At 39.3% G+C, this 25,870-nt stretch overlaps 3 protein-coding genes across 4 annotated transcripts in view; 1 reads left to right on the forward strand and 2 right to left on the reverse strand.

Annotated features, from left to right (window-relative positions):
* Nucleotides 1-809: 809 nt before the first annotated feature.
* ints15 (integrator complex subunit 15) overlaps nucleotides 810-25,870 on the forward strand; it is a 43,978-nt gene continuing 18,917 nt past the window's right edge. The window contains exon 1 of one of the 2 annotated variants that reach the window (XM_066660016.1): nucleotides 810-824. The gene's annotated coding sequence lies outside the window, so the exon portion shown is untranslated. Of the gene's footprint in view, nucleotides 825-22,636; nucleotides 22,647-25,870 lie in introns of those variants that run through there. The other variant, XM_066660018.1, reaches the window with a different exon arrangement.
* LOC136678045 (calponin homology domain-containing protein DDB_G0272472-like) lies at nucleotides 6,505-17,030 on the reverse strand. The gene is made up of 5 exons (XM_066655826.1): nucleotides 16,943-17,030; nucleotides 15,868-16,497; nucleotides 13,575-15,392; nucleotides 7,292-7,456; nucleotides 6,505-7,079 (listed from the first exon to the last, which is right to left on the reverse strand). Exons 1-5 carry the CDS (start codon nucleotides 16,977-16,979, stop codon nucleotides 6,505-6,507), a joined length of 3,225 nt encoding a protein of 1,074 aa, XP_066511923.1. The 5' UTR covers nucleotides 16,980-17,030.
* Nucleotides 17,034-18,704, reverse strand: LOC136678048 (GTPase IMAP family member 9-like; the record flags this gene model as incomplete). Its single annotated transcript, XM_066655838.1, has 2 exons — nucleotides 18,659-18,704; nucleotides 17,034-17,638 (listed from the first exon to the last, which is right to left on the reverse strand). Coding segments are annotated over exons 1-2 (606 nt in total), but the record flags the coding sequence as incomplete, so codon positions are not given.

Below are 25,870 nucleotides of genomic sequence, written 5' to 3' on the forward strand. Positions count from 1 at the left end.
TATTGGCGGTCAAGCCATCCAATCAGAAATTACCTTTGTCATTTGACGTTTCTAATTGGCTGAATCTGAGGCACTTTGTAATGGCTGTAAGTGTGGAGCGAGCGCGCAGGTCAAAGACATCGCGCGCGCAGAAACCTTGCTCACTCAAAAATATCCGCGCGCGCGCAGAAACCTGTTTGCTCACTGAAAAATATCCGCGCGCGCGCGCAGAAACCTTCTTGCTCGTTCGAAATATCTGCGCGCGCGCGTGCAGAATTGTGGCACAAAATTAACGCCATAACATCGGGCCGAGTGTTTTTGTTCCGGTGTGCGTGATTCGGTCCGAGTGTGGGCCGATACAATTTTGCTAGCTGGGTATTTAGCTTTGTATATTTGTCAAAATCTGGTATGTGGGGAGTGGTATGAGTTACTGGATGTAGTGGTCTATTTCTAATCACTGAAGCTAGGAGCTACTTTACCCAATTCTTAAAATTCTGAATATAGTGCCTGGTCTGTAAATACTGATTAAGGAGTATGTGTTCTTATATGTATATCATTTCAAAGGAATTGAAGGAGTATGTTGGCGCCTCCCGCCAGCAGGGGGAGACGGTGCGCACCTCCCGGGGTCAATCAAGCCCCAACGCCGTACACCTGGGCTGAGGGCTTTATAAGAGCTCCTTCGGAGTCACACTTTGCTGTGTTTTTGTCTCAAATTTGGGTTATACGATACAGCCGGTAATTTTGGTAAAAAGGGCTGAGTTTACTACTCTCTCTTTAATATCTTCCTTTTTAAACTTTTTTGTTCTGTGTTCTTTCTTTCCACTTATTCAAAGATCTAAGGAAAGGTACGTATCTTCTTCCTTCTCCTATCTTCTTTCTGTTTTTGGTTTGAGTCCTCCTAATTGAAGAGGCCATTAATTTCCGTCGTATACCTTTTTCTGAAATAAAAACCTATGTGCTTTGGTGTGCTATGTTCCCTTTTCCTGCCTCTTCCTCCTCCCCCCCACCCACCCCTTCGGAGGAAAGGGTTGTCTAACTCCTTTTGATTTTTTTATTTTATTTTTTTTCATCTAAAGAATTTGAGAAGAAGCCCAAAGCTCCTTGTCATGTATAACAATGTACAATAGTGGTATTAATATTGTGTTGAAACGTCTGCTAAATGGGTCTAGCACCACCTGCTGCAAATAACGTAGAATTTTCCTGTTTCATTTCCATTTTAAAGTCTTGAGATACACGTGACAGACACCAGTCTGCGTTTTTCAAAGTGTTTTTAAAGACAGAAATTCATGTTAACATTAGCCTCTTTCTGTAGTTCTATGCTGACCGAGACCATTAGAAGTGTCATTCTATGAAAATGGTGCATTTTGAGTCCCTCTCTCCTCTTTAGGTGTATTTTATCTACTGAGTCAGAAATTCTACATTGAAACATACATTGTACAAGGCCTTGACTGAGACAAACAGCGAAACTGTTCTTTGTGAAAAGTCAAGATGTTGAGGAAGCAACAGAGAAAATGCCGAAGCTGATACCAGCTGTTTCTGGTCATTCACTGTGGTCATTACTGTGGCTCCAGGACAACTGATACCTTGTGATGTGAGCTTATTTAATTTAATATGTATAGTGCATTAACTATGACTATTAAGAAATTAATGGTAACTAAAGGAGGTGTAGTCGTTAAAGTTATATTGGACTTGGCATTCTCTTGAGAGCATGCATGAGAGTTGACCGGATCACTGAAGAATGAGCTTTTTGTGAGTCATCTTGCAGACCCCTAAGTGACGAGATTATCTTGGTTGTATTTCGAATATCTCCTCTTTGGTGTTCTAGAAGGCAGCAGACAGTGACTTGATCAAATAATCAGTTTGAGATCCTGGAATAAAAAAGAGGTCCTAGCTGGAGACATCTTGATTAACTTGAGAGAGATTTAATAAAAAAAAAAATGAGTTAGCTATTTTATTACTACAGCTACTCATCAATGCATAACTTCTAGTCGTTTGTTGTCCAAATATGCTAAAACCCTTAGCACCTGATTATGTCTCCATGTATACTGACCCTGTGACAAACTAACTTTACAAGCTGAAAGAATATGCTTCAGTGTGCCAACCCCAGTACAAAATCCACAACTAGGGTCTTCACATACCCACTGTCCAAGATTTGTTGGAAGGATGTCATAAGTTGCTCCCAGCAAAAATTTAATACGACTTGCCTTCATCGCCCACAACTCTTGCCTGGAAATCTTCCACTTCTCTAGATTCTCCCATCGAATCTACTGGCCTTGTTTTGCCTGTGACACTGCTGTTGCATACCGTGCCTCCTCCTCTTGCTTGTGAATAATACTAGTCATCATTTGCCTTCTCTCTGGTAATATGGCCTTACTAAAAGTATGTACAGAGATCCCTTGTTTTTCGCGAGGGATGCATTCCAAGACCACCCACGAAAAACAAATTTCTTCAAAGTAGAAGAAAGATGTTTTTATGCATTTAACGAGTATTTGGACTTTTAAAACCCAATAGTCATTCTATAAAGTTTTTCAGCTGGAACTACATGTGATATCCTACCAGTTTGACAAGGAGATGCTTGGTATGTGAGCATCTTTCAAAATGCCGATCACAGGCACGAATTCAAAATGGGAGTCTGTGATTCATCATCTCTAACTTTCGCACCAATCACAGCCCTCTTACAACGCACTTCGTCACTGAGGCGGGTGACTGGCATTCTCTCTACAAAGGATAAGTACGCGGGTAGCTTACACCTGTGTTTACATTACGGTATCGCATCCAATGGTGCTGAATATTTTTTTGTTTTTTGCTAAATCACACTTTTTTTGTTTCAAGGCTAGGAAAGTGTTTATTATTAATATTTTATAGGATTCCATGAAAAATTTTGGGTGTTCATTATCAAGAGAGAGAAAGTGGCAGATGAAAGCATTAATCTATGTACCAATCACATTCGTCATCTCTCCAATTGCCCCAATCACAGGTCACCTTACAATGCACTATGTCAGCAAAGAAGTTATTGTGCAGTATGATGCATGTCATCTGCTACCAAGAGGATGCACAGGGTCTACTACTTTATTAAAATTAATAACATATAGAATAATAAATGAACTAAAAAGAAGCTTTGAAAATGAAATCATAAAGATTTGTGCACTCTTATTTGCTGACAACAGGCTAATAACAGCAAAAAATATAGAAGAATTTTATTAAATGGATTTAATGAAATATTTCGGCTATTGATCTTTCACGGTTTTCCTAGATTTTCCACAATATACGCGATATAGCAGCTATAATCCCCCTTGAAAAAAACAACGAAGTAGCGAATCTGTGAAAGATGAACCGCGAAGTAGCAAGGAATTACTGCAATTAAAAATTAGGACAGAGCCTTCAGTAACACACTGTCTCATTAAAAATATCTCCACTTCTGTGATTTTTATTAAATTACGCAAAAGCCATTATATATAGTTGGAAAATTTGTCATAAAAAAGCAAACAAATTATATTTTATACATTTATCAGAATGAAGAACAGTCAGTCCTAGGGCACTAAACCAAAGAATAAAGCAGTCAAAAACAACTACTTTAGGAAGCAACTCTGACACATCCGCCGACTGTCTGTTTCTCATGCCCTCCAAGTCAGTCTTTGTATCTTTCTTGTCTCATGTCTGTGTCTTTACTCTGTTTATTTCTGTGTTCAAGTTTAGTCTGCTTTAGCTCTTTTTGTTTAGGTCTCTGTTCAGCTCTCTCTATCTAGATTTAGTCTGTTTAAGCACTCTCTGTTTTGGTCTCTGTTCAGTTCTCTCTGTCTAGGTTTGTCTTACTGTCTCTATGTCTAGGTTTAGTTTGTTTAAGCTCTCTCTGTTTAGATTTCTGTTTAGCTCTCTGTCTAGGTTTGTCTGTCCAGTTCCCTGTCAGTCCTGTTCCCTGTCTCTGTCTAAGCCCCTTTGTCCAGGTCATCCTGTCCAAGTCTCTCTGTGTCAGTCTTTCTTTGTTTAAGTATTTCTGTCTAGTTATCTGTCTGTCTCTGTATTTTTATCTTGTGTTGTAAATAAAATTAGTCACTGTTTTAGCAAGTGAGTCTGCCTCCGTCAGTCCCTGCGATCCTGACAGTATGTCCAACCTAATAAAGGACGCAGCTAGCACAGACGGTTATTTTCAGAGGCCAATAGAAGTCCAAGCGTCTATTTCAGGCTATAGTTGAGTCTAGAACTTCAGAGCCGACGTATGGACTAAGTGACTGCTCCAGTCCGAGACTCGGCGAATCGGCGAAAGCAGCGTGCTGGAGTCTCCCCCTCGCTGGAGGATAACCCCCCTCAGGTCTGGGGAAGTTTTTTGGGGGGGATTGAGGGTAGGGGCTGTTAGCCTCAAACCTCAGGACTTGGGAGGTGAGGCTAACGGGCGCACCTCTGGGGGATGCACGGTTGAAGAAATCCCTCAAGAGTGTGCCCATCAGTCCCCCTAAACCCTCAACAGCTCCAGCACGTGTCCTGCGAGCAGCACAAGCCCTTGCCTCCGTGGACGTCGCTGCAGGGCCCCCTGCTTCCAAGGACGTCACCACTTCAGTTCGTGTCTGTAGGTCGGCCCCAAGGACTTGGGGGCCGATCCGTAGAGCTGTGTCTAGGCTGGCTTCTCGGACAGCCCCACAGATTTTGCCAGTCCTGGGCACCCCCCAGTTGTTTTGGTTCCCCTGTCTGTCCCTGTCCTGGTTCCTGTTTCTCTCCACGTCCCTGTACTTGTGTCTGCCTTTGGCTCTGTCCCTGTCACTGTGTTTGTGTCTGTCCCTGTTCCCCTGCCATGTCCTGTCCAGTGTCTCTTCTCCAGTCCAGTCCCCTGTCCTGTCCCAGTACTCAGCCTCAGTCCCGTCACCTGTCTTGTCTCCAGCCTCTGCTCCCGTCCAGTTTCCTGTCCATTCCCAGTTCCACGTCCCGTCACCTGTCCATTTTCACTTCCAGCCCTGTTAATAATCCTGTCCAGTCCCCTTTCCCGTCCAATGTCAAGCACCCTGTCACCTGCTCCTGTCCAGTATACCGTCTCTTATCCTGTTCTGTCCCCAGTCTTGTCCCAGTTTCCTACGTCTGTTCTATCTCAGTTCCCATCCAGTGTGCAACCCCAGTCTCCTGTCAAGTCTTGTTTCCACTCCCTTCCTGTCTAGTCCTTTCCAGTCCCTATCCTGTCTCCTGTTCCCTTTTGTAAGTCACCTGTCCAGTCTCTTGTTCAGTCTCCTGTCGCTTCCCTTTGTCAGTCTCCTGTCCAGTCTATTGTTTCCGGTCCTGTCAAGTCCTCAGCTCCATTTTCTGTGTCTGTTCCTGTCTTGTCCTGTCACCCATTGGTTTGTTGTTTTGTCTTGTTTCCCATGCTCTCTCCTGCGCCAGCTCCTGGGGGTCTAGGTGTACGCGCCCCAGGAGTGGCACGTTTAGGAGGGGGCATCTGTCACGCCCTTGTCCTCTTGTCTGTTTTCCCTGCCATGTGCTCACTAAGCACATGGCTCTGTTTTGTTATTGTTCATGTCTCCGCCCTTGTCCCGCCTTTGTTCTTTCTCCTTGTTGTCTCATTTGTAAACCTGCCTTCTTGTTGTCTGTTCCAGGTGTCCCTTGTTTGTGTTGTGTATTTAATTTCCTTTGTGTCACTTCCTGTTTGTTGGACATTCCACCTTAGTTAGGAGAGAGCAAGGAAAATAAGACAGGAAACCAACTGGAGACAGGACTCAAGACAAGATAGGAACAGACACAGGAAATGAGACATAAGACCAGAAACAAGAGACTAGACTCTGGACAGAACAAGAGACTGACAAAAGGGAGAAACAGGCGAAGAATCTTGGGACAAGACAGAGGACTGAAACTGAGAAAAGGAATAACTACAGACTGGTGGCAAAGCACTGGAATGAAGAGGAGAACGGACTGGAGACAAAACCTGAGCAGGGACAGAAGACTGAACTGGGGACAAGACCCTCGACTGATTGACTGAACTAACAGGAGACGGGACTTGGAACTGGAAAGGATTAGACTGGACGGGAGTGGACACGAGACTGGACGAGAGCAGGTAACTGGACAGGGTGCTTAACATTGGACAGGACACTGGATGGGAACGAGGACTGGACGGGAGACAGGACAGATGACGGGACTGAGGCCGGGTACTGGGACTGAACTTGAGACAGGGCAGCATAAGAGACAGGAAACTGGGCAGGGGACTGGACTGAGGCTGGGTGCTGGGACCGGACAGGAGACGGGACAGGTGACAGAATTGGGAATGGAGGCAGGACCGAGGATTGAAACAGGGACTGGACCGGACTTGGCAGGGGAACAGGGACCAGGACGTTTACGGGGACAGACACGAACACAGAGACAGGGACAGGAAGAAAGACAAGAGCAGACACAGGCAAAGGGATGTGGATAGAAACCGGAACCAGGACAGGGACAGACACAAGAATCAAGACAACTGGGGGGTGCCCAGGACTGGCAAAAGTCTGTGGGGAAGTCCGAGGGACCAGCCTGGGCACAGTTCTGGGAATCGGCCTGGAAGTCCGTTGGGCTGATTTAGGGACACAAACTGAAGCGGCCGTAGCCACAATCACAGGAACAGAAGCGGCCGTAGCCACAGTCACAGGGGCAGAAACGGCCGTAGCCACAGTCACGGGCAGAAGCGGCCCTCGCTGGGACAGGAGCGACTGAGGAAGCCGCTTTCTCTGGAGCACGTGCGGCGGATGCCACCTTCGCTGGAGCAGGTGCGGTTGAGGAAGCCCCCATCTCAGGGACAGGAGCGGCTGAGGAAGCCGCCATCTTACGGACAGGAGTGGCTGAGTAAGCCACCTTCTCTGGAGCAGAAGCGGCTGGGTTCACCGCCTTAACGGGGACAGGTACGGCCGTGGGAGCCGCCGGGTTCGCCGCCTTCACGGGGACAGGAGCGGCCGTGGGAGCCGCCTTCACGGGGACAGGAGCGGCCGTGGAAGCCGCCTTCGCGGGACCCGGAGCGGCCTGGATTGCCGCCCTCGCTGGTTCCGGATTGGCCTGGATTGCCGCCCTTGCTGGATCCAGAGCGGTCTGGATTGCCGCCCTCGCTGGATCCGGAGTGGGAAGTCCTGCGGAATCGGCCTTGGAGACATGGGCTTGGGCTACTCAAAAGGCACGTGCTGGAGCTGTTGAAGGCTTAGGACAGGGGTCTCAAACCAAATCCACGGAGGGCCGTGTGGGTGCAGGTGTTCTTTCCAACAACGCAAAAGCCCCACACTACTGAAAGTCAAGATCTATTGATTAGATCCAATGATTAAAAACAGGTGGAATGAGGTGTGGCTTCTGCGTGGTTGGAAAGAAAACCTGCACCCACAAGGCCCTCCGTGGATCTGGTTTGACACCCCTGGCTTAGGAGGTCTGGTGGGCGCACTCTTGTGGGACTTCTTGAAGGTGCCCCTGTTAGCCTCATCTCCTTTGTCTAGGAGTTCGAGGCTAACAGCACCAGCCCTCAACTCCCACACCCCCCCCCCCCCACCACCTAAAAACAAAAAAAATTTCCCCGGACCTGAGAGGGTAGTCCTTGGGAGCATAGGGTCCTGCGGAGATGTCTTCGGGAGTAGACTGGGAGAATCGGACTCTCATTAGTTCACTAAAAGTCTCCACAGTAAGATGCAGGGCTCTCTCTCCCAGCACTTGATCAGCCCACTGCAATGCTTTCATAAATCTCATAAATGGATCTCATAAACATTACTTTAAAAAATTCATGTGGAGCAGGAACAGTCAGGTAGTTGAAGTATAGGCGACACTGAAGCAGAAAACCTTCACAGTTTGAAGTCCCCTCAAATTCTGGGGGAACTCCCATAAAGGACTGCAAAGTAGCAGGTTGATCGCCCACCCTTACAGCTAGAGATTCCTGTACCTTTTTGAAAGTCTCTTTGAACATATAGTTCATGTTAGCTGCGTCCATTGTTGGATCGGTTATTCAATTTGTTCGAATTCCTAGTCATGTTGCTTCTTGTTCCTATTCCTAGTCATGTTCTCGTTTCGTTCCTATTTCTAGTCATGTTGTTTCTCGTTCTCATACCTAGGCATGTTGTTTCACGTTCCAATTCCTCGTATTGTATTGTTTCATTTCTCAGCTGTCACGTTTCCTGTTCTAGTCTGCCTCATCTGTTCTTCGCTTTGTGTTTGCCCTCAAGTCCGTTTGTGTTTGTTTTGTTATTCAGTTTAAATAAAGGTCTGTGTTGTAGCGTGTGCGTCCGCGAGTCTTGACAATGAACTTATTGTTGATTCACTCTAAAAGCCAGTACCTGCATGTGAATTGTGTGAAAAATCATGACTAATACTTTAGGTAATCATGAAATAATGATATGTGTATATTACCAGTAACTATTTAGTATGATTCACACCTTTGCCTGAAGAGGCACAAAAAATGTATAAGGAAAACATGCCAACTACTCAGTATGGTGCATCACTTTGTTCAGGGTTCCACAAAAAGAATAAATAATGTTTAAATATTAGTTATGATTAGGTACTACATTTGTGCTAGTGACAGAACAGTATACAAAAAATCATTAAGGATGTTATCAGTATTTTGATATATTCATGAAGTAATAATCATTCATTAATGATTAACTTGATTAATGATCACCTATCTTTCTTGACTGTTCTTGTTAAAGATCAGAAGGACTAGCTTGCACAGATGAATAAATGAATAGGTGAAAAGATGAATGCAAGGTGCATGTACATTTATCAGTTCCTCTAGCCAACTAGCTACCTACAACTTTGAATACTGTAGACTTTGTTGAGGATTTTTATTGTGTTTTTGGCTTTGGTTCATTCTACTTTACAATTAACTGTTTTGTGTTAGAAAATAGAAGTTTAGCTTAAGTCTGTGCACCTCATGATATCCAGGCAAAGACCTATTTCTCCATAAAAATCACATTGACTTTCTTGAATAAATTGTTTGAGTTTGTACCTTAAGAATCATTATTTCACAGTTACTGTTTTGGATATGTAACTGTAAGGCAGTTACAGCACAGTACAAAAGGTACTAATAATACAGATTTTGACAAAAGTTAAATCATGACATGCATATTCGGTGCAGAGAGCAAAACCTGGCCGAACTTCAGACCCTGTGTCTACGATTGGTTCAAAGAATTTCTTGCAGCCAGTCATTTAGAATGTCACTTCAGTGTCATAACTCAATTTCATAATGTTGAGAAAATCTCAACTACATTTGTCTCTTGCCACTCTGTTGCTTGCTGCTTGTCACTGAATCGTGGCTACAAATCACGTTCTTTCATAGCAAATGACTGATTGCTTGTCTCTTTGCCGTTTTAGCGTTCATGTGTTAACACAAATGGGATAGTACAAATGAATCCTCAAAGCTTTGACACAAACCACATTCATCTGAGCACTACAGGTTTACACAGTAAGTTTAGAGTAAAATAAAAGCTGAATTGTTACTGAATTGATACATAATACAATAGAAGTGAGTACACATCTGTGTAATATTTAAATGTCAAATACTACAAAAATGTGTCATATGGTAAATTAAAAACTAACAACTTAGATTTACTATTTTATGAATACAGGGCCCACAGTAGGAACTCAATGCAACAAATGTACGCCTTTCATTACTGAGATTCAAATTTTTACATTTTTCAATATCTTGTGTCCACTTTAATTTTTGATGACAAACTTAATCCTCCTCAGCATGGAAGACACCAATGATGCACAAATTTCAGGAGCGATTTTCTGCCAAAACAATTTTTTTCCAATTTTCTCTTTGCTGTCACAGAGTCTTTCTTTCTTTTTAAAATGCCCCAAAAGTGTTCTTTTGGATTAAAGTACATACTTAACCAGGTCATAGTTTTTTTCCTTCTTTAGAAACTCTTTAGTGATTTTAGCAGTGTGCTTTGGATCATTATCATGCTGGACTATTCCTCTTTTGCCAAGCTTCTTGAAACTGGAATTCAACTTGTCAGTCAGTATTTAGGTTCATCCATGGGCATTCATGGTGCCATCTACAAATGTAATTTTCCCAACATACTTTGCACTCATGCAACCTAATATCATCACACTATCATGCTTCATTTTAGGTACTATGCATTTACCATGGTAGTCCCAGTCAAACATGCTGGACCTGATACTAACAAATTTACCCGTCTCATCAAAGTATCTGCTCCCAATATTTATCAGGCTTCTTTTCGGGTCCTTTAGCCAAATTTAATTTTACAGTTTTGTGCTGAAGAGTAAACAAGGGTTTTTTCCTGAACACCATCCATAGAGTCTGATGTTATACAACGACCTTTGCACTGTCTGAGCTGTCACAAAAACTCCCAGTGCCAAGTCAGGAGCTCTTGCCTGCCTGTTTTTCAGTGCTAGATTTGGAATGCACAGTTCATGATGTCATTCTAGGAGGACGGCCACTGTGGCTCTATTTAGTGGTACTAATGCTTGTGCTACAACTGTGTTATAACTGATTTTTAGTTCCCCCGTTACATTTTTGTGAGGTCTGGCAATCAGATTTTTCAATTCCTCTGACAGTTCTTTTCAGCATAGAGCCATGATGTAGACATGCAGACAGACACAGCCCATAGTCTAAAACTGAGAAGGTTCTGGTGTCCAAATGTCATCTTATGACCATGTTAATGCAATTAGCCAAAGTGGAAATTACAGGTTTACTCAGTTTTATTTCAATGATCACAGGTTTTCAAAAATGTATGTCAGTAATCACAGGTGTGCCTGTACTTTTTGAGCTATGTTTTATATATTATCAAGGACAGATTAACCAGGAACATATTTATGTCTAGTCAACATGAACCACCTGCCCCATCACCTTCCTCAGTCTCATGGCTAATGATTTTAAAGGCAGCTTACAATCTTTGCACAGCAGTGACACACGGTGCCTGTTTTTCAGGTTGGTTATGTCCCCCTTCATCAGCAGCTTGGTCAGTATGGCTCTCCTGCAGCTCAAAGGAAGCTTTCCTACCTGCGAGCTGCTCCAGAGAACATCCAGTGCATTCTCTCCCAACACTGACCACAGCAGCCAATTCATTCACACACTACAGGTGTAAATGGACCAGTGCCCCGACTAAATCTGTCAAAGCAACCTTTTTTCTGTTAATGGATCTAACATGCTCTTGATCTCCCTTTGTCTCTGCAAGAGCCCACTATTCCAATCTCAAAAAATTTAAGAGATCTTGTGATATTAAGAGTGCAAATGCCAGTATGCACTCACTGGTCAGAGATAGCAACTGGAGAAATAAAACAATGTGTAAACAGAGACAGTTCAGAACTAAAATAATAAAAAAACAATCCAGTCTAGCCAGTTTAGCACATTATCCTGACAATGTAACTATGTATACTCTCTGTTTGTCATGACATGTTCTCTAGATAACAAATAATTCATGGGCCTCCAACATGAAGACAAATCTCAAAAATCTTACATGAAGCAGCATGAAGTTCACCATGGTTTCTGTGAAGTCGGTCTTCTTTACAGTTAAAATCCCCCAGTTAAATTAAATCAGTGGAATTACAGTTGCTACAACATCCTCTCAACTCCTGCAATAGACAAATATACACTCTCACTTTTAAAAGCCTTCACTTTAAAATGTCCTCCACCCCCCCTTAAACAAACACACAACACTGCAGCCCATTTTAAAAAGCTCCCTGACCACAAAAAGATACCAGTCCTCTGAGAAAATGAAGTGCTGAACACTGGCAGTGCAACATGTCTACACCTGCCACACACTGAGGGAGAGTGAGTGACCACACCATGTTAAAGATACACACCCAGGATCACATTTATTTATTTATTTTAAATTTAGATTCATATATTCCCTAATATTCCCACAGCTTTGGCAATACAATTGTGAAGTTGTCAAACCACTAAAGCAGTTTAAAGCAGATATGGGTCCTATATGTTGTTTCAGTTAATCTATAGTTTATCTTTGCAATCCATATTTTAGTTGTTTTCATTGAGGGCATTGTATTCTGATGTTATTTGAAATAAACAATTTTTAATTTTTGGGCATCATCTTTCTGTTCACCATATTATTATTTGGACAGAGAGTAAGAAAATCTTACTTAGACACCATAGTGGAGAGATCAAGAAGAGGGAAGAGAGAGACATCAACGCTTTTTTTTATTTAAAAACATTTCAGTAGCTTTTGAATACTGGGCTATGTCATTTTAGACAAACAGTAAATAATAACATTAAATACAATTAATACATGTTTGACAGGCCAAATATTGCTCCAAAATAGACAGTCTTCGCCACATGACATAATACACTTTGTAGTTCTACAATTACAGACTGTAGTTTACATGTTTCTCTGCCTACTTTTTTATGCCCTTCTATGGTCAGGTCCCCCACAGAGCAGGAATGATTTGGATAGGTTAAATGTGTATAAGAAATCATGCAGAGATACAGGTGGTCTACTCTCTGTAACTGGAGAACTACAAAGTGCTCCTGTGTGGTCAGAGGAGCTAATAAAATACACAATGAGTGTAAATACAAGGTAGGTGTGCCTCTGAGCTAGATCAATACTACAACACATTTTACAGGAGATAATATAAAAACAAGTACCAAAGGAGGTATATTACCATTATAAATGAAAAAATACACATTATTAAGCTATAAGCTGTAATTATGATGACTCAAAAACAGTCCAACAACGACACATGGTGATATTAATTCACAAATCTCAACAAATGCCATATGTCTGACAGGACTTGCCAAGTCTGTATGGAAGCAAATCAGTCTCATCAGTCTTTGAAATATCACCACCTCTGAACTTTTTTGCACTGAAATTATGCATCTGAATATAATTGCTCTTGAATAGAACTCGTGAATTTTCACTGTTATTATTCAAGGTTAATCAATTTTGATAAAATAAAAATTCAAGCTCAAAAAAATTCAAACAATATATTGCGAAGTTGCTCAAATTCGGTAGACGACATTCAGATACCAAAATACAAAGATTCAGATACACATCCGGGACACCAAGGATGAGCAATCGATTCATTTGGATTTTCTCTTTCGCCTTAAATGCTGCACTAGCTGCATTCTGTTGCCGCTAGATTGGTAAATACGAACACAACTTCCACACCGTGGAAAAACTACACGTTTAGCTTCCTTCCGTGGATATTATCTCTTTATTTTCAAAGTGTCTCAAAAATCTGAAAGTTTCACTAAAGGCATAATATAACAGACTATTGATATCCTGAAGATGAAGATATTTTACTGTGGAGATGTTTTGTAATGACTGGTGCACGTTAGATTTTTACTTCAACACTTGCCAGTTGTTCACCTTCTCCCATTATTCCCCCCCCCCAACCAATTCTCTCTCGAACTGACACTTATTTCCCCTTTGAATTTACAGGAATTAAAATAAAATACAAAATAAAATAAGAGTTATGCCACACACTAAATAGTTCCGTGTTCAATTTTGCTGGCTTCTACCTGCAGTAAATGCCAACCATGGCAAACGTAGGCAATGTGACTCTCAGTGAATATAAGCAGGAACAATATCATTATGAAAGCCACAAATACGTTTTATTAAAATTAATTTTAATTCATTCATTTTTTTCAGCTTTATCCTGTTTTGACCCACAAACACTGTTTATTAAACGATCTACTCCTCTACCTAGCACTGTTCTTTCTGACTCTACTTTTGCACATCCCTCACTGAATCCTATTTCTTTAGCCTCTTTAACTTTTCCTTCAAGTTTGGCACAGAATTCTTCCTCAGCTTGTTTTCTTGTGGTTTTTTCTACCTGTCTCTTAAGATTCTCCATCTCTCTGATGTGTGTCTCTTTAATGAAGTTAAGGTTTCGTTTTTCATCCTCACTGCGCAGTTTCTCTTCATCCTCACACTTTTTTCTGAAATCCTCCTGCTGCACACGTAGTTGCTCTTCCATATCCTTCCTGAGCTGTTTGTCTTTTTCCTTCCTTTCTTCCTCCTCACGTTCTCTTTTAGCTTCAAAGTCTTCTTTTATCTTTCTTATCTTTTTGTTTGCCTCTTCTTCTATTCTTTTCTTCTCTTTTTCTTCTTGCATCTGTCTCTCTTTCTCTTTTAATTCTCTCTCTGCCTTTTCTCTTTCTTTTTCCCAGTGATACTGTTTCTCTTTTCGAATCCGCTGCAAATCCCAGTCGTTCTCCAAAGATGAAATTCTTTTCATCCAGTTCTGTGCTTCTTCTTTTTTCCTCTTTTCCACCTCCTGCATCTTCCTATCCCAGTCCTGTTGCTGCTGTGACTGTAATTCCTGCAGCTCCTTCTTTTTATTTTCCTCAGCATGTTTCATTTGTTCTTCTAAATCCTTCCGTCTTTCCTTCTCCTCTGCTGCTTTTTGTTCAAATTCTTTTTGTAATTTAATTAGTGCTTCATTTTCATTTTTCATCATCTCCTCTTTCTCTCTCTCGAACTTCTCTCTCTCCTCTTTCTGTTTTTCCTTCCATTCTTCTTCCTTCTGTTTTCTTTCCTTATCCTCTTGTTCTCGCCACCTCTGCTCTTCCTCTCTCTGTCTCTGCCACTGGTGTTTGTTCTCTTCTCGTTCTCTGTTTATCTCAGCCATCCACTCATTTATCCTCTTTTCATCTTCTTCTCTTCTTTTCTTATTTTCCTCTCTTCCCAACTGTTCTCTTAACTCCATCTCGTGTTGTAGTTGTTCTTCTCTTTTTTTAATTTCATCCTCCTTCTTTTTCCATTCTGTTTCTTTATTCTGCCGTTCCTCTTCCATAAACCTTGTCATTTTCTCAATGTCAGCATCACATTTGGCCTTCAGTTCTTCTTTTTCTTTCTCTATCTCCTCCTCTCTTTCCTTCAGGATTCTCTTTTGTTCCTGTTGTATATCTTTCTCAACCTGCTCAAACATCTCATTAGTGTAGCAGCATCCAGCATTTACTGCCACCATGGAGTCTATTTTATTCAGTAGATCAGTGACTTGAGTGTAGCACTCTTTGCTGTTGTTTAGAACATGAAATCTGTTACCGAATTCATACAGCTGTTTCTTTAAACGGGACCCAGCCTGTTCCACGTACTGCTCAATGGTTTTTCCTTTTAACTGATCGCCTCTAGTGAAAACCACCACAGTGTACATTTTAAATTTTTCACCAAAAGTTTCTTTGATTAAATTCACAGTGTCTATCTCCTCTTGTGTAAAGCGCTGGGACACATTCAACACCAGCAGGAACACATGGGGACCTGGTGCAGCCATGGAGATGCACTTAGTAATTTCTTTAGTTATTTCTATATTAGCCACATCTGTATCAAACAGCCCTGGGGTGTCGATGACAGTTATCTGCCGCCCACTGATTTCAGTCGTCTCTTTCTGACACAAAACAGTAACTGATGAATCTGACAGTTCTTCATTAAAGACAGCTTTTCCCAAGATTGTGTTTCCAGTTGCGCTCTTCCCAACGCCGGTCTTCCCCAGCAGGACAATTCGCAGTGTGTCAGGACTTTCTGTTAAGATTTGAATATTGAAAATCTTAGAATCCTAGTAGATTTAGTAATTGATATATATTTGGTAGATTTTGAATAAATATATATAGTGTCAGTAAATGAAATATTGCATTCCTGCACTAGTTTTGAATAATTAGTAAAACATTAGGAAAATAAATGAATAAAGTCTATATGTTATGAAAAAATTAAGCTGTAGATCATTGTAATATTAGCAAGAAACCTGTACAACATTAAGAAGGAATTATTATAATTAAATGAAAATGCATATTATACAAGATTACATAGTGAAACAGTAAGTCACCTTATTAAAATATATATGTATATTATCAGCTCACATTATCATTCAATTTAACATATATGGAACATCTATAAAAACGTAGCAAAATATTATTTAGTAATAGAGTAATATAGCTTTTATATATTAGGTAAGAGGGGTCTGTAAAATTAAAAACAAAATAAAATTCAAACACCTTACCTTGTTTTTCATCTCTTTTCCTTAGGTCAGTGATTATTTGACGAAGATTTTCATTTTCTCTTTCGTATTGCAGCTGTCTTTCAACTTGTGCATCAAGGTACATATCCATGGTGTAGCATTTGCCTTTGTTCTCAGTTAGAAGCTTCTCGCAACATGCAATGAGAGGTTCAACGTCTGTTTTGGCAGAGAAGAATACATGTTGTTTTCCCCAAGTCTCTATCTCAGCAAGAAGAGTCTTGTCTGAGCTTTTAATCCGAGACTTTTCATGGATGACAACAAGCATGTGGTTGTTGATTGTGTGTCCGAAGATTCTCTGAATCGTCTCCATCTCTTGTTTGTCATCGTCAGTGAGGTGGGCCTCAGGGATAATGAGGAGGAAGGCATGGACATTCCGATCACACATTAAAACACAGCGGCGAGTCACACTTATTAATTCTTCTTCTGAGAGCTGAGTGTTGCAAAGAGCTGGCATCTCCACCAGTGTAATTGGGCGTCCGGATACTTCTCCTGTCCTCTTCACACACACTCCTCTCTGGCCCAGGTGAGATTTACCTAGTAATACTTGGGATATGCGTGCCTTTGTTTCATCTTCTCTACCAAACAGGACCATGTTCAACCTTTTTTTTGGTGCTGAAAGTGAAGCACAGTTTATGTCAAATTATTGGTTATTTAAAAAATAAATAAATAAATAAATTACATGTCTGTCTGTGAGGATTTTGGAGTGTTCTTGTGTCTGCATGGGTTTCATCCCACAGTTCAAAAACACATTGGTAGGGAATTGGCTACAGGCATGGGTGACTGTGTGAGTGTGTGGTGTCCTGTGATGGACTGGCACCCTGTGTGCTCCGATGTATCTACAACCGGCACCCAGTGATTCCAGGCAGGTTCCACACCCACGCTGCCTTGAACCGGATATGCTTCTACAGACAATGAATGAATGGCTGAGTCTTTAATAATTACAATATGGTTGGTATCAATGTTGTCATAAAAAAATAGATGGTTTAGTGGCTACAAAAGTGTAAAAACAGATTGGTCATGAATGTGCAAGATATTTAAACATGAAACTGTGACTTACTGAAACGCTTCTTTATTGCTTCCTTCAGCACACTCATCTTTGTGGGTTTATTTGCTTCTAAATTCAACAGCTTCTCTGTTGGACAGTGTTCTTCCTGATCTTCTGTTTCTTCATCGTCTAGAGGTTCTGTTGCCTCCTCATATATTTCACAGGTCAGGCTTCCTCCATTCTCCTTAACTATCCCCTCCATCAACTCCACAAATGCAGCAGAACTAAACCTACTTAAATCCAGATGTCTGTGTCTGCATTCTACTATTACCTCCTGCACAATGCTCTCTCCACCTGGATCCACGCTGGTTCCAGGTTCCATGTCGAGTGTCGTTAGCACCATGGTGTAATTCAGGGCTTCTTCAGAAAAAGTGCTGAGAATGGCATGTACTCGGTTTCTGTCTCTCTCAGTGAAGTTGTCCATCTGCAAGATCAGAACTATCCCATGAGGTCCTGGAGCACACAGAGACACACACTCTTTCACTCTCTGGGTCAGTTCTTCTTGAGAGACTTCAGTATCAAACAGGTGAGGAGTGTTGATGAGTGTGATATATCTCCCCTCCACTGTTCCTCTGGCTCGCTCACTTTGCTGCTTCACTGAAGACAAAGGGGTATCTATCTCAAATGCATCCCTTCCAAGGATGCGGTTTCCCACAATGCTAATATCTGAGCATTTCATCCCCAGCAGAATAACTCTTATTTCTGACACTGAAAAAAGAATGCACAAAAAAAAATCAATAATATAATCTTGCAATTAATTGATAGACACTTTAGCTAGCACTCACATAGGAGCACACAGCATTTGTTTCCCTCCTGTTTTCTGTCTCTTTGGGGTTATTTAGGGGACATTTTTGTGTTTTGGGACATGTTCATGTTATTAAAGTGGTGGGTGTTTTTTGTGTATTACTTTGAGTGTATTTGTGTGCATGTTTAGAGCGGGTATGTGAGCTGATGGTTATTTGTTAGTGTAAGTCAGTGTCAACCTGTGTCATGAGTGCTAGGGTTAGGTTTCCCTGAATCTCATCACATATCAGCATGCAAATACTACTTGTTTCCTTGCTTTTTTCTTTCCTGTGCCCTTTTAAGGGTTCGATAAAGGTTGTGTTTGTTGCAGGCCCTCAAATTACATTAATATTACTGTTGTATGTTAATGTTTGGGACTAGCACTTTGGTCCAATTATATATTTTATTGTTTGGTTTATTCTATAAATATAAGTAACATCTGAAATTCAATACACATTTTTGAATTTTTAAATATATTTTTCTTTCTTTTCTGGTTTTAATAAACCTGAACATAAACTCTGGTTCTCCAGCATCACACTTGGTCCCATTGTTTTATTATTCTGCGATATCTTATATTATGTTTATTGAGGGTACAATTGCTTTTAAAATATATAAGCATTGTGTTTGAAGGATATGGTGATTTTAAAACATTTCTATCATACAAATGGTGGTGGTCTTCCACAAATAGTACATAACTCTCAGTACAGAATCGGACCCAGATGACACATTAGCAGAAATATAAACTGTAAAGCAAGCAGGGCAATAGACATTAGTTCTTGTATGTTTAGACAAAGCACACAAACTGTGGTAAGAAATATCAGCAAGAATACAGTACAGTGTAGTCAGATTGTGAGGTCTGAACTAACTGTTGTATAACTTCAATTATTACCAGGAGTAGTCTGAAAATGGATTAAAAAAGCAAGCTCATCACTTTCTTTCACTTACTATTTGGACGATTTCCTGATGGACTTTGACACCGCCGCCTGCCGCCTGTAGATAAAAGTAAAAGATAAATGAAGTAGACACCAGACACCTTTATACCCTTCTAAAGATTTAAAACAATCATTACAGTACAGTCCCAGTACAGGGCACATCAAGTCCTACTTTTATAGTGAAATGAAAACAGTGATATATTAAAAATACAAAGATTTTTGTTTGGAATTTTTTTTAATGGATTTGTTAGTTCTCTTGAATTTTTATGTACCTGATACTGTGTTTTCATTGACCAACTTCATTGTATTTTGTAGATTGAGAGACTTTGTGAGTGCATGAGTGAGAAAGAGACAGCACACGAGCAACACACACCCACACTACACTCACCTCGTTCAATTTCTACATTTCTAATAGATTACACTTTGTTGCCCTCGGTAAACAAAATTGTTGTGTTCATATTGTTGTTCAAGTAGAGCCCTGGGATCAGCCCTTGGTCCTCCCCTGTTCATTGTCTATTTATCTTGGTCAGTTTATTCACAAAGTTCTCAAAACTTTCTGAATGTTGACTCAGTCTTGATTTTGCCATGGTCAAACCCTCATCTGTAGTTAGGAGCCTTGGTATTCTTTTTGACTCTTAACTTTCTTTTGAACCCCACATCAAGTCACAGGTCAAAAATGCCTTCTTCTACCTCTGAAATATTGCTAGACTTAGGCCCATGCTCACTACACATAATGCTGAAATTCTTATTAATCCTTTCATCACGTCCTGTCTTTATTATTGCAACTCTCTTTTCTGTGGTTTACCTAATAAAACCATCCACTCACTTAAGTATGTCCAAAACTCTGCTGCCAGTATTATTTCACATTCTAAAAAAAATTGGCCCATGTCATTCCTATTCTATCGCAGTAAACATTTAGCCGTTGATTCAACGTTGAAATAACGTAATGACTGCCGTCTAATCGACGTTCTCTTAAGATTGAAAATGAAAGTTGAAAAGACGTCCAAACACAGACAGTGAAAAGACGACTATTAGACTTATTTTGGACGTCCATTGACGTTATTAATTGGTCCCGAAATAAACTACTTGTATAAAACGCGTTTTGGACGTCCATTGACGTTATCGATTGGTCACCACTTAACTGACTTATTAAGATGGAATTTGGACGTCCATTGACGTTTAAAATATTTTTTAGTACTTTTAGACCTATTTTGAGGTCTTATGATAGCTGGTTATGTAGCCTAATAAATCAATCAAAGACCATATTCTGTTCTACTAACTTCCTCTATCTCCTTCGGAGCTTCTTTTCTTTGCTCTTTTAACATTTGTTCCTATTTTTCTAAATGTGTTTTTTACCTGTAGACGCCATATCGCGCCCAAATCAAAAGCGAAAGTAAGGAAACCCACTTAGTCCAAGTATGTCTCGCTGCAGCCTGTAGGAACTCCTCCCACATCCAACTCCGCCCATATCCAGCCACGCCTTCTAATACTGACGTGTTAAAGAAGCACTGTGTGGCACTTGAACGCAGACATATTTAGAGACACTGAGTAGCACATTAAATACGCATATAACGTCTTTTATTCATCATTATACTGTTCAGGTGCTTTTATGTTTTTCCGCTGAGGGCATCTGTTAAAAAGATTACCTGATTTACACCTGATTTGATTTAACTTTTGTCGTTGTTGTCAATGCTTGGCAGACTATTATTATGAATGGTAGGGTGAACGGAGGATATCGTTCAGGATTCAATACAATATTGTTCTCCATTCAGTTAATATCTTGTCCCAAAAATCGTTAATTTTGTTATTCATAATGATTATTCTCAGCTACAACGAGTGGTAATGTTATGCCAACTATGACATGATGGATTGTTATGTAGTGTATGTAGTGCACAGCTGACACGAATACACAAAATACAAAACAATAATAAAATCCAGTGCTATTAAGTGTACAGTGACTTGAAAAAATTAGCATCCCTGCCTGGTCATGAACATCATCTCATTTTAAGAACACAGATTTCCATAGGTGATGCTATTTGTCTGCATACAATACAAACATTTATTAGAAGCTTATACAGTTTTCATATGTATTTAAACGTCTGTGTTTTGAGGTTCAGACAAATAAGTATTCACAAGTTTTAAAGGTACCACTTATTTCATAATGACTAATAATTACTCCCTGTGAGTGGTTAGAGATGTCTAAGGGTAATTAGCCAGGTTGTGAAATAAAAGTAAAGACTAAAGAGATAATGATGCTAATGACAATATTCCAAATGTCCAAGTGAAGAAAATGCTGCAATAAAATATATAACACGTGTTCAGATGTCCAGTTGTGCAGGATTGGTTTCAATAAGAAGAAAGAGAAACACATTACACAACTTAGCACTCCATTCACAACTCCCTACAGTCGCGGTCGCTTGAAATATAGTCAAATAGAATATCCTTATTGGCAGTGGCCTGTAGAACTCTAAAATGTGGTTAAGTCACAGGTGTGCAGTCTGAATTAAAGACAAGGAAAAACTGGCACAGTAGTTTTATTTTTTCTTTTCAAGCCTTTACAAAATTTTATATATATATACACACACTCACACACCCCACACAAACATTGGCTCACTTACACACCCAAATCTTCATAAACTTGTTGGCAGAATGGGCTCTAGAACCCAGGATGCATGTCCTCGCTGTACTACCCCACAAGTTCCCACGTCTCCCATGCCCAAAGCAGCCTGTGGACAACAAATAATAAACAGAAGCATACTTTTAAAACACCGCGACCCTGAAATGGAGAAGCGGAGAAGAAAATGATGATGATGATACTTTTAATATGTTCTCTTATTTTACTTCCTTATCTTCTCTGTCTTTTGATGTTGTTTGTACTCTGTATCGTAATGCATGCATAATGCTTTGAGCCCTTGAAAAATGCAGTATAATTAAAATGTATTTATTATTATTATTATTATTACTATTATTATTATTATTATTATCATGCTTTTCTTTAAGTCAAAAGTCTTGTTACTTACACGGAGGCAATATTATCAGCAAGTTTTTTCTGTATGTCATTAAGTAACTCTGTTACTTATTTGGCTAAATCAACCACATACAACTCGCGTGCCGCAGTTGAATATTCGTGTATTTATCTATGACCCTACTAGTACATACTGAAATACCGTATTTATAACGTGTTCGTGTATCTAGCAAAAACACTGACAACAACGAGCTTTGTAATTATATTTACAAACTAAATGTTTTTACTCTCCGACATAACGTGCGCTGTTACTTTTTCCGTTAAAAATTTCTGTTTGAGAGTTTTTTGGGCGCGAGCTGTGTTCGAATTCACGAGGGTAGGGAACGATTTCGGACACTACCTTAAAATAGTGTACTATATAGTGACTAGAGCACCATTTGGGACACAGAACAGTCACTGGACACGGGCGTGGCTTCTGACGTGGTGAGAGAGCGGGGTTGGATGTGGGCGGGGTTGGATGTCCAACTCCGCCTTCCTACAGGCTGCAGAGAGAGGCTTCTCACTTAGAAGCCTAAATAGGCTAAATATCTCCGAAAATCAACTATTATTGAGAGCGAGTGAGAGCGGCACACGCACACACGAGCATCCTGGGCTGGGATGGGCCCCTTTTTCAGCTCGGGAGTATCATGCCCAACTCATGTTCTGACGAGTTGTGCTACCTGGTCGAAATGTGCTGCCATAGTGTAATATTATGCGTACAGTTGTTTGAATAAAATATATGCTGCCTACAGAAGTATAAACAAGAGTTGCAAAGTAGCACATTTAAATTTAAACGTATATTCAACATTCAGCAAAATCATACCTTTCTTTCTGGCATGTGTTGTAAAGTACAGCATATGTTAAAATAAACTAGGAAAAATTAAAATGCAGCCAAAGACCGGGCCTTTTGAAATATTGTATTTTGGATATACTATGGGAGGTAAATCCTGCCAAAATTAAAATTGGAAACTGGCCGTTGAGAAGAGGCTCTGCCCTGGTTAGTTATTGGATGGGAGATTAGGGAACCTGTATCCTTTAAGCATTCTTAGGCTGCTATTTTGAAGGGAGTATCAGAAGACTGACTAAAAGGGTCTGCCCTGGTTAGACCTTGGATGGAGAGACTAGGGAACCTAGGTCCTTTAAGCTTTTCTCAGACTGCATTTTAAAGGGAGTAAACAATTTATGAAACAGAAGGGTCTGCCCTGGTTATCGTTTTGATGAGGAGACTTAGATACCTAGAGAGCCTAGGTCCTGTAAGCCTCCTTTAGGCTGAGGGTTTGATGGGAGCAACTTCAGTAATTTACTGAAGTCAAGCCAGCCTCCACTTGGAAAAGCTTGGTCAAGCCAGCCCCCACTTAGATTTGGTGGAACGTCGTATTCTGAACATTACGGTAATAGCGTGCAGAGGAACAAATTTCTAAATAAAAGCCAAAAGTCAATGACAGGAAATGTATGTAATAATAAATAATTTTCTAAACAAATAATAAATGGATAAACAACAAATATTTGCTATTTTGTGGAAATGATGAAGATTTTAGGACATGACTCTCAAGTCACTGTGATGTGCCATTTCCAAAAAAAAAAGGCCCTTTGTGTAGTCCTATGTCTGTAAATTTATTTCCAAATTTAAATAATTATAAAAAAGAAACCTTTAGTTTGCACAGAACAATTTCACTTCATAATCATAGTACAACACCTGATTATGTCACTCAATTAATATAAAGTCATTCTGATGTGTCATTTCAAAATAAAGGCCCTTTGAATTGTCCCATTTCTGTAAATTTAATTTCAAATGTAAATAATTATTAAAAAGAAACCTTTAGTTTGCACAGAACAATTTCACTTCATAATCATAGTACCACACCTGATTATGTCACTCACTTAATATGAAGTCATTCTGATGTATCATTCCAAAATAAAGGCCCTTTGAATTGTCCCATGTCTGTAAAATTAATTTCAAATTTAAATAATTATTAAAAGGAAACCTTTAGTTTGCACAGAACAATTTCACTTCATAATCATAGTACAACACCTGATTATGTCACTCATGTAATATGAAGTCATTCTGATGTGTCATTTCAAAATAAAGGCCATTTGAATTGTCCCATTTCTGTAAATTTAATTCCAAATTTAAATAATTATTAAAAAGAAACCTTTAGTTTGCACAGAACAACTTCACTTCATAATCATAGTACCACACCTGATTATGTCACTCACTTAATATGAAGTCATTCTGATGTGTCATTTCAAAATAAAAGCACATTGAATTGTCCCATTTCTGTAAATTTATTTCCAAATTTAAATAATTATTAAAAGGAAACCTTTAGTTTGCACAGAACAATTTCACTTCATAATCATAGTACCACACCTGATTATGTCACTCATGTAATATGAAGTCATTCTGATGTGTCATTTCAAAATAAAAGCCCTTTGAATTGTCCCATTTCTGTAAATTAATTTCCAAATTTAAATAATTATTAAAAAGAAACCTTTAGTTTGCACAGAACAATTTCACTTCATAATCATAGTACCACACCTGATTATGTCACTCACTTAATATGAAGTCATTCTGATGTGTCATTTCAAAATAAAAGCCCATTGAATTGTCCCATTTCTGTAAATTTATTTCCAAATTTAAATAATTATTAAAAGGAAACCTTTAGTTTGCACAGAACAATTTCACTTCATAATCATAGTACCACACCTTATTATGTCACTCACTTCATATGAAGTCATTCTGATGTGTCATTTCAAAATAAAAGCTCTTTGAATTGTCCCATTTCTGTAAATTTAATTCCAAATTTAAATAATTATAAAAAAGAAACCTTTAGTTTGCACAGACCAATTTCATTTCATAGTCATAGTACAACACCTGATTATGTCACTCATGTAATATGAAGTCATTCTGATGTGTCATTTCAAAATAAAAGCCCTTTGAATTGTCCCATTTCTGTAAATTAATTTCCAAATTTAAATAATTATTAAAAAGAAACCTTTAGTTTGCACAGAACAATTTCACTTCATAATCATAGTACCACACCTGATTATGTCACTCACTTAATATGAAGTCATTCTGATGTGTCATTTCAAAATAAAAGCCCATTGAATTGTCCCATTTCTGTAAATTTATTTCCAAATTTAAATAATTATTAAAAGGAAACCTTTAGTTTGCACAGAACAATTTCACTTCATAATCATAGTACCACACCTTATTATGTCACTCACTTCATATGAAGTCATTCTGATGTGTCATTTCAAAATAAAAGCTCTTTGAATTGTCCCATTTCTGTAAATTTATTTCCAAAATTTAGATCATTATTAAAAAGAAACCTTTAGATTGCACAGAACAATTTCATTTCATAGTCATAGTACAACACCTGATTATGTCACTCATGTAATATGAAGTCATTCTGATGTGTCATTTCAAAATAAAGGCCCTTTGAATTGTCCCATTTCTGTAAATTAATTTCCAAATTTAAATAATTATTAAAAAGAAACCTTTAGTTTGCACAGAACAATTTCACTTCATAATCATAGTACCACACCTGATTATGTCACTCACTTCATATGAAGTCATTCTGATGTGTCATTTCAAAATAAAAGCTCTTTGAATTGTCCCATTTCTGTAAATTTAATTCCAAAATTTAGATCATTATTAAAAAGAAACCTTTAGATTGCACAGAACAATTTCACTTCATAGTCATAGTACAACACCTGATTATGTCACTCATGTAATATGAAGTCATTCTGATGTGTCATTTCAAAATAAAAGCCCATTGAATTGTCCCATATCTGTAAATTTAATTCCACATTTAAATAATTATTAAAAGGAAACCTTTAGTTTGCACAGAACAATTTCACTTCATAATCATAGTACCACACCTGATTATGTCACTCACTTCATATGAAGTCATTCTGATGTGTCATTTCAAAATAAAAGCTCTTTGAATTGTCCCATTTCTGTAAATTTATTTCCAAAATTTAGATCATTATTAAAAAGAAACCTTTAGATTGCACAGACCAATTTCATTTCATAGTCATAGTACCACACCTGATTATGTCACTCACTTCATATGAAGTCATTCTGATGTGTCATTTCAAAATAAAAGCCCATTGAATTGTCCCATATCTGTAAATTTAATTCCACATTTAAATAATTATTAAAAGGAAACCTTTAGTTTGCACAGAACAATTTCACTTCATAATCATAGTACCACACCT

The sequence above is a fragment of the Hoplias malabaricus genome, chromosome 2 (genome assembly GCF_029633855.1).
Source record: "Hoplias malabaricus isolate fHopMal1 chromosome 2, fHopMal1.hap1, whole genome shotgun sequence".
Lineage (NCBI taxonomy): Eukaryota > Metazoa > Chordata > Actinopteri > Characiformes > Erythrinidae > Hoplias > Hoplias malabaricus.

Bases quoted from the DNA above. Each gene is read 5' to 3' on its own strand.
- LOC136678045 (XM_066655826.1), bottom strand. From the start codon at position 16,979: ATGAGTGTGCTGAAGGAAGCAATAAAGAAGCGTTTCA. The intron at 16,498-16,942 runs GTAAGTCACAGT...CTTCACTTTCAG, and splicing joins AGCAATAAAGAAGCGTTTCA to CACCAAAAAAAAGGTTGAAC. The intron at 7,080-7,291 runs GTGGGTGCAGGT...CCTTTTGAGTAG, and splicing joins CCAGATCCACGGAGGGCCTT to CCCAAGCCCATGTCTCCAAG.